The sequence below is a fragment of the Nannospalax galili genome, unplaced genomic scaffold, assembly GCF_000622305.1.
Source record: "Nannospalax galili isolate Female #2095 unplaced genomic scaffold, S.galili_v1.0 scaffold395, whole genome shotgun sequence".
NCBI classification, from domain to species: domain Eukaryota; kingdom Metazoa; phylum Chordata; class Mammalia; order Rodentia; family Spalacidae; genus Nannospalax; species Nannospalax galili.
Window position 1 is genome coordinate 420005 of NW_008335527.1, and position 8800 is coordinate 428804.

The 8800-nt window shown below is 43.9% G+C and overlaps 1 protein-coding gene across 1 annotated transcript; it reads left to right on the top strand.

Moving 5' to 3' along the window:
• Nucleotides 1–5197: 5197 nt before the first annotated feature.
• Nucleotides 5198–8057, top strand: LOC103731910 (non-histone chromosomal protein HMG-17-like). Its single transcript, XM_008830406.2, has 2 exons — nt 5198–5212; nt 7051–8057. The coding sequence occupies exons 1-2, from the start codon at nt 5198–5200 to the stop codon at nt 7306–7308; spliced, it is 273 nt and encodes a 90-aa protein (XP_008828628.1). The 3' UTR covers nt 7309–8057.
• The last annotated feature ends 743 nt before the right edge of the window (nt 8058–8800 follow it).

The following is an 8800-nucleotide window of genomic DNA, read 5'->3' on the forward strand; positions in this document are numbered from 1 at the left end:
TTACTCATGTGAGGAATTCTTATGGTTTTTGCCTTTATAAGCTAGTTTCACCCTCTGCTTGGGGGGCATGTGTCCTGAATCTAAGGGACCACTGCCAGCTATAGCCCTAATAAATTTGACCAATTAAAATTTGAATTGGGTCTGGTGGTCTTTTCCCAGTGGTTTCAAACTCCATAACACCTAAGGCAGACTGGGAAAGCTCCTGCGCCTCGCCTCCGCCTTGGACTCTAAGCTGTTTCCCTCCCTCCAGCGGAGCACTAATAAAGAGCTAGCCCTGCCCCCCTCCCCACTCCCCAAGATTCTGGTTCATCTTTTCCTCTGTTCACAAACTACCTCTGGACAGTTGTGTTTGTTTTTCTGTTCAATGAGCGGTCTTAGACACCCACCATTGCTGTTGCTACTGGCACCAAATCTTCGTCCTCATCACCTTCCCTGTATTCTCCTCCCCCAGTACACTAGGGGAAGAGGGACTGGGGCACAACAGGTTGGGTAACCTGCCTACCAAGGAGGGTAGAGTCCTGCCACTCTCAGAAGCATCTGAGAGTGATGGGGGAGGGCATCTTGATCAGAAAGGATGTAAAAGCCACCTCTCCCCCTTGTTCTGGGGCGAGGGTAGTTGTCTGTCCCAGCCTGGGCTCCTCCTCTGGTTTCCTATTTGTAGTTACTTGAATAAAAAATTAGCCTTTTCTGGAAGGAGAGAGAGAGAGAGAGAGAGAGAGAGAGAGAGAGAGAGAGAACAGGCTTAATTACATCAAGCATTTAATAAAAGAAATTAAAACAGAAAAGACCCAGCAAGTTTGAGAAAGAGCTATAGAATATTATAGGTATAAAAACACTGTTCAGAAAAAATGCAAATGCCTGGACTAGAGCAATGGCTCAGCAGCTAAGGGCATTGACTGCTCTTCCACAGGACCCAGGTTCAGTTCTCAGCACCATATGGCCACTCCTAACTCCAGATTTAGAGGATCTGGCTTTGGTAGGCATTGTATGACATGGATGCACTTACATACATGCAGGCAAAACACTCATACACACAAATTAAAGAGAAGGCAGGAAGGAAGGAAGGAAGGAAGGAAGGAAGGAAGGAAGGATGGAAGGAAGGAAGGAAGGAAGGAAGGAAGGGTTTTTAAAGAATATATTTGGATCAGTGAGATGGCTCAGTGGGTACAGGCAATTGCCCTAAAAGCTTGAAGACTTGAGTTTGAGCCCCAAACCCACATAGAGGTGGAAGGAGAGAATCAATTCTGTGAAGTTGTCCTCTGACCTCCACATTCTCTTTCTCTCTCTCTCTCTCTCTCTCTCTCTCTCTCTCTCTCTCTCTCTGAGTGAAGTAAAATTAAAGTTAAAAAATAGTATATTTATTTGTAAGTTCAAGAAGAATTACAATATTGAGTACGAGGTTAAGGAGAGTGGATACAAGAAGAATTGGAAAGTTACACAGATTGTTACTCAGCTTTCCATCCCCGTAACAAATACCTGAGGTAATAAACTTATAAAGACAGAAGTTTTATTTTGGCTGACTGATTTTAAGGTTCCAGTCCATCATTGATTGGCCAAATTACTTTGGGCCTATGGTGAGGCAGCACATCATAGTGAGTGCAAGTGTCTGGAAAAACTGCTTACCTACTCTCCAAAGAGCAAACAGAACATAGGACAGGGTAGGCACCGTGGCTAGCTGGAACTCACTATGTAGACCAGGCTAACTCAAACTCAGAGATTTGCCTGCTTCTGCCTCTGCCTCTGCTTCCCAAGATGGCAATACCCAAAAGTCTAATGACCTCTCAACTCAACACCTGCCAATAGCTCCACCCTGAGAACTATCAGCTTTCTGTCACTCTGATAAACATCCCTCACTACCACCTTCCAAAAAGAAAGCATTTACTTATGATTCTAGAAGTTCCCATACATGATCAGTAGGCCCCATTGCTTTGGGCCTATGATGGCTCATTGTTATGTTTTGGCTGTGAAGTTTCCCCTGAAAGATGTGTTGAAGGCTTGCTTCCCAATGGAGCAGGGTTCAGAGTGTGGCCTTTGAAGGATAGTTGGGTCATGAGGGTTCTGACCTCATCAATGGATTAATCTATTGATAGCTTTGTAACTTCATGTGATATCAGGAAGTTGTGGAAACTTTGGAAGATGAGGCCTAGTAAGAGGAGGAAAGTGACTCACACCTACATGCCCACCCCTTTGACCCCACAGCAGCTACACTGATAAAGTAATAGCAACCAGAGTCCTCTCCTTCCAGGCCAGCAGGTGAAAATGGGTTCTGAAATAGAGGTGCTTTAACCTTAGTAGCCAGAGAATCACCTTGGAACATGTTAGAAATGGGCATACCTGGGCACTTTCAGACTGAGCCACCACCTTTTAGGTACACACTCCTTATCCTCACCCAGCCTAGGAGAGGGAGTCCCTCATAAAGACCATGGTTGCAATTTTCTTTTCCATTTTTAAAATTCTGAACTTATTTTTCATGTATGTTTTTGTCTCCCACCATTTCTGTGTCTGACCACCTGTTTCATCCTATCAAAATATTCCATATATACTTAGAACCAAGCACTCAGTTCCAGTGTTTACAACTGAAAAAGAGGTGTAGCCATGAGCTTGCTACTTTCTCCATCACTCAGGTTTCTGCCTGCAAAGCTGTTGTGTCTAAATTAAAGCTTCCTGGGAAACCCAGGCACTGTACATGTCTTCATGAGAGGACAGAGCTTGAAACAACCCATGGTGTTCCAAGAAGCCACTGTAAGCCACAGGGAAATCCACAGGGCTGATTGCTAGAGACAATTCTGACAATGACTCTCAATAAATGTCCTTTTTAATTAATAAAAAAATAATAAACAAGAGGTTGGAGAGATGGCTCAGAGATTAAGAACACTGGCTGCTCTTGCAGAAGATCTGGGTTTGAATCCCAGCACCCACATGGCAGCTAACAAATGTCTGTAACTTCAGTCCCAGGGGATCCGGCAGCCTCTTCTGTCCTCTGCAGGCATTGCACAACATGGGTGCACTTACCTAAATAAATAAATAAATAAATAAATAAATAAATAAATAAATAAAAGCTTAAAAAATGATAGTTTAAAAAAAGCATTGTGGAAAATACTCTTGGCAAGGGAACCTAGGCAATACTTTTCAACAACAGTAAGGAAAATGTTCACGAAATTATAAAAGGCAAAGCCAGGTACTGTTAGAGAAGTGTAGCAGTAACACAGAAAAGTTTAATGGTTGGCTTACTGTATTTTCTTAAGGATGCTCCGTGAGGGCCAGTGTTCTAGAAGAGCCTCCTGGTCAATCACCTGGAAGGGATTCTAAATGCGCATAACTGATTAACTTGGCCTCTACTTTGGGAATGGAACCAACTTTCTCTAGTCCTGCTTGCATTTTTTCTTTCATGTCTTCTACAGAACTATGTGCTTTGGGTGAGTTTTTTCCTGGTTTGGGGGATCTTTATCTTTGGAACTTGGAGTGGATAGCTGCCTTTCTAGTTTGGTTTGAGTTTTCTGCACTTGGGCTGGAGTACCTCAAACAGATGTCCTCATTGGAGCTCTTTAGTTTTCTCATCAGCATCTTCAGCACTGAGTTTCACTCTTTTTGGAGGAACCTTGTGCCACTTCCAGAGTCAGACTAGTTTACAGATACACTGGAGAGTTTCTCCTCCTCATGATGTTCTGAGCATATCTTCCTCCATGTACAGACATCCCAAAGCTGCCCGTGCTAATTCTAAAGGGTTTTCTGAATCTGGTTTCTGGGGCTTCAGTTTTAAAGAGTTTAGATGATGCTGCTCCTCTAGCTTTGCTGCCTGTAATATACATCTCTCTCTCTTTCTCAGCTGCTTTCACTTCCTGTATGATGCCCTCTTTGGCAGACATCCCAGGGTTCTGGCAACCCCAATAACTTGTTTCTCCACCACAACCCAAGGCATCACAACTTCCCACAATAGCCTTTCAGGGCTTTCTGGCCTAGGCCACTCTTGGAAAGAGCAGAAGTGTAATCCATGACCCTTCAAACTTGCATCTTTCATGATTCCAAAACCAACAATACGTGGATGATGCTACCAAGGTCTGCTACCAGCTTGGGATGAACCCTGGCCCCCTGGACCAGTTTCATCACTTACATATGCTGAAAAACCTCCCTAGGGAATTGCTTCTGAGAAGCAATTAGGCTCTCTTTTCACAAGCTGGAGGCTTAGCTGGGTAGAGTCTTGCCCCTAAGGTTCCTTTCCTATTGTTCCAGCCCAGAGCAGGAGGCATCCCTTTAATGGCACTAATCTTAGCTATTACAGCCTCTTTTTCAACACATCAATTGACTGTAATCTTAAGCTTCCTAATGCTCTTTTTCTCTTTAAACTGGACATTTTTTATTTCTTTCTGCCACACTTGTTGCTCATTTTCATTATAAACCTGCATAAAACTAGTAAGTACTATCCATGGCACAGATCCAGTGTTACATTGTTTTGAAATTTCCTCAATCAAAGTAATTAGTATATTCCTTTATATCTCAGCCTCAAAAATGCTCAGGATATGAGTAGTATGTGGCCGGAGTTTTAGTGAAAGTATTACAAGAACAGACCCTGGCTAAGGCTCCAATAGAGTCCTTGCTTCCCTCCCAATCCTCAGAGCTGGGCCTCCACTGTCTGTGTTTCATCATTAATGACTATTAACGCATATAAGAATGGCCCATTGGAGTTGGGGACTGTGGTGGTTTGAATGAAAATGTCCCCCATAGGCTCCAAGTATTTGGACATTTTGTCCCCAGATGGTGGCATTGTTTGGGGAGGTCTTAGAAGGTGTGGCTATCCTGGAGGAAGCACATCACTGGGGGTGGGCTTAGAGAGTTCTTAAGCCTTGCCAGATCTCCAGTTGCTCTCTTGCTTCCTGTGCCTGCTTGAAGATATGCGCTCTCTGCTTTCTGTTCCTGTTCCAACCACCTCCTGCCACCATGCCTCCCTGCCATGATGGACTATAATTCCCCTGAAACCATAAGTTCAAATAAACTCTTCCTTCTATAAATTGCTTTGGTCAGTGTTTATATCACAGCAACAGAAAAGTGACTAATACAGTAGTCACTGTACCAGAGAGTGGGCTGTTGACTGTGAAGAATCTGACCATGTGGGGTTTTGGAAGAATGTGAAGACTTTGGAATTTTGGACTAGAAGAGCAGTTGATTGCTGTAAGCAGAGCTTAACAGGTCATTCTAGAAGATGCCTAGAAGAAAAGTAGTGCTGAGAACAATGTAGTTCCAGAGGGAAATAAGGACTTAAGCAGAAATTGGGATATTTTGGCAAAGAGTCTGGCTGGAGACTGCCCACAGCCAAAAAGCTTGCCTGCAGCTAAGTTGAAAAGCAATGGATTAATTTCTCTGGCAGAAGAAATTTCAAGACAGCCTAATATTAGAAATGGTGGTGTGGTTATTAATGGTGAATATTATGCAGATCTACAGTGAAAAAGAGCAAATGGGGCAGAGAGAAATACAGAATGTACAGTTTGGATTGAAAAAAAGTACTAGAAAGATAAATGTTGGAGCCCTGGCAGGTGCTGGAAAGGATCCCTTTGATAAGGGGATTAAAGTGACTAAGGAGGGGTGTTGCTCAAGTTCTCTCTGGGTCTCCTGTGCTATCAAACAAACCAAATAACATATCTCTATGTGCATTTATTAACTTACAAAGGAATGAGTGCCCAGTGCCTAGCCCCAAGCCACAGCTCAGAGCCTGCTATATCAGACCGCACCATACCCATAGTCACCACTAGCATTTGCTCACACCTCTGGGGCCAGCGATCTCACCCCAGGTCCATAAGGGTCAAGCCATTCTGTCCTTAAGCTGCTGTGTGGCTGTGCATCCCCCCCACCCCACATACTACCTCCAGCTTGTGGCTTCCATCCCAAGATGGCTCCCAGCAACCCCCCAGTAGTCCATGCTCTGGGGCAAGCCCTGCCTCTTGGAGGAACTAGCCAATTTGGAGACACTCCACCCCTTTCCTCTGCTCTTACAATCTTCCTGTCCATCTTCCACTAAGGTCCCTGAGCCTTGGAGGGGGTGACAGAGGTAAAGTGATCTCTCTTGCACCATGGCAAGATAGTGGCTTCTTGGGGCTCCCCATTAGTCATCTTTAGGCCGTGGCCACTGATCCATCTCAGTGGTGTTTCTTCTACTATAAAGACAAATGGAGGGAAGTAGACACATTTAAACAAACATGAATGTAAATACAGATGCCTAGAAGATATCCCAGTAGGTGTACTGTATTCATTAAACAGTATACTCTTGATGGCTTCTCCACTAGGGCCTTTCTCGACACAAGGCGTTGGCCTGTTCTACAGCACCAGATGTGTGTTCCACCCCTAGGAGCAGGCCCTATCCAATTAGAAATTTGTCAGTTGTACGTATGTTGGTTGAGCCATTATTGCACTTGCAGGCATTGCTTGGCATGTCCATAGTGTGTAGCACACGGGGTCCATCGTTGAGTAGAATTATAGGGGAGCCTTTCTTCCCCAACCATCTGCATAGAGCCTTCTGGCAATATGAACATCATCCATCCAGTGGCACAGAGTTTTTTGGCTTGGTCTCAGTTCCATCTCTTCTTCTTCTCCCGCATTCACAACATGTAGTGTCTTCAGCAACATGGCCTTACATTTCTAGTGTACAACCGATGTTAATAGCAATAGCCTTGGTGAATTTGAGGACCTCTAGGATTTCTCTCTGACCAACAGCTCATAGGGGGATAACCCACCCCTGGCACTGTAGATTTTCTTAACAGTTGTATAGTTTGGGAATCCCTGTCCTCATCTTACCCAACCTACATAAAACTCCCAAGAATCTTATAGCTATAGCTGGCCTTTGCTTCTTCAGGTATCTTTTCAATGGATTTCAGATATGTAAAACATTTGAGGCCTGGCACTGTGGTGCGGTAGCACGGGTCCCCAGCCCGACCCGGCCCAGCCCAGAGCACGCCTGGGCCACAGCCGGGCAGACTAGTCCCGAAATGCCACATAAGGCACTTCCAAGTTCTGGAAGGTGACGGGATCACTCTGGAGCTGCAGTGTCTTCCTTTCTTATAGGCTGAAGGGAATGCTAAAGGAGATAAAGCCAAGGTGAAGAACGAGCCACAGAGAAGATCTGCAAGATTATCCACTAAACCTGCTCCTCCAAAGCCAGAGCCCAAGCCTAAGAAGACACCTGCAAAGAAGGGAGAGAAAGCGCCCAAAGGGAAAAAGGAAAAAGCTGATGCTGGCAAGGACGGGAATAATCCTGCAGAAAACGGAGATGCCAAAACAGACCAAGCACAGAAAGCCGAAGGTACTGGAGATGCCAAGTGAAGCTGTGCGTTTTTGATGACTGTGCACTTCTGGTGACTGTACAGTTTGAAATACCATTTTTTATCAAGTTTTATAAAAATGCAGAATTTTGTTTTACTTTTTTTTTTAAAGCTATGTTGTTAGCACACAGAACAGTTCATTGTTCAAGGGGGAGGAACATGTGTAACTAACAAAATGTATCCCAAGCTGGATTGATGTGGGGGAAACACCTTTCCCTGCTAGTTTTTGAAGGACTCCTCTTGGCTCCTGTGAGGGTATTTCCTGATGCTGGTACACATGGTCACCTTGGCACATAATGCCTTGTGGTGTGAAAAAATTCAAAATTGGTTTTATATCCTCCTCTCCCTCCACCTTTAAATCAACATAGACTTAACTCCCTTAAAAAAAGAGACCTGTTGGGACCTGACTCCCTAAATTGGTTTTGCCAGTACATTGAGCAATCTGGACTTCACAGGGACATCATTGGGATGGTTCCTCAGAAGAGCAGTGGTTCCTTTTCTAAAAGATTGTGGATCTTCAGATTGATAATTCTGCGATGTTCATTTCATTTCCTGAAAGTCAGGGTTGGCTTGTGAAAAGTTGTTAAACAACATGCTTAATGTGAAATGTCAGCCCTCACTCTAAACTTCCCCCAATCAGAGCATCAAATGAAGACTTCACTGGATTTTATAGTGGCTTTCTGATTTTGGTAGTCCATACAAGAAGGGAGTTTGAAAGTTCTTGTATACTGGTAATGATTGTCTGCCCATGTCCTGCCTGAAATACCAAAACTGTTTATGAAAAGTATCTTTAATAAAGCTGGATACAGTTTGAAAAAAAAATTCAAAGGAATGTTAACATTATATATTAAATCAATCATAGACAAGGTCTCACACAGCATGGAAAGCTTTCGTCCATTTGTATTAACTGTTTTCTCCATAGATCCTTGTTAGATACTATAGCATGGGTATGAGGCATTAATTTGGTTAGCTCTTTATCACTTTTAGTTATCCCTTTGGAGTCATTTCACACTTGGGGGATTTTACATGGAATCTCTTTGTATTCTTTTATTCTTGATTCGCTTACAGGTGTTGGCTCCAGTTGCCTGACCCTGCACTGGGCTAAGGAGGCAGGGGGCTTCTCCTGTCCCCCCTGCACTGTTAGTTCCCTGAGTCAGGCAGGCTCTGGGTCTGCCTCCTGACTGTAGCCATATCTGTCATCTTCCCATTGATCACACCAGGTTGCTGGGGGAGAACTTAGTGGGAAAACCTGCTTCCACCCCTAGTATAACCTTATCAGAAGAGCAATGCATCTTATCTAATCCTTGGGGATTCTTAACCACCCCTTGTACAGTTGTTATCCTTCGAATGTCCTTTGTAAACTGTTCTGGTTTTAAAACCTTCCAGAAATGCCTTAGTACTGAATTTGGTTTTTTATCAATTTTTTCTCTGAGGATTTGGACTTGACATAAGTCTTGCCACATTTGTCTTCGAGTAACCCAAGTGGAAGCAGG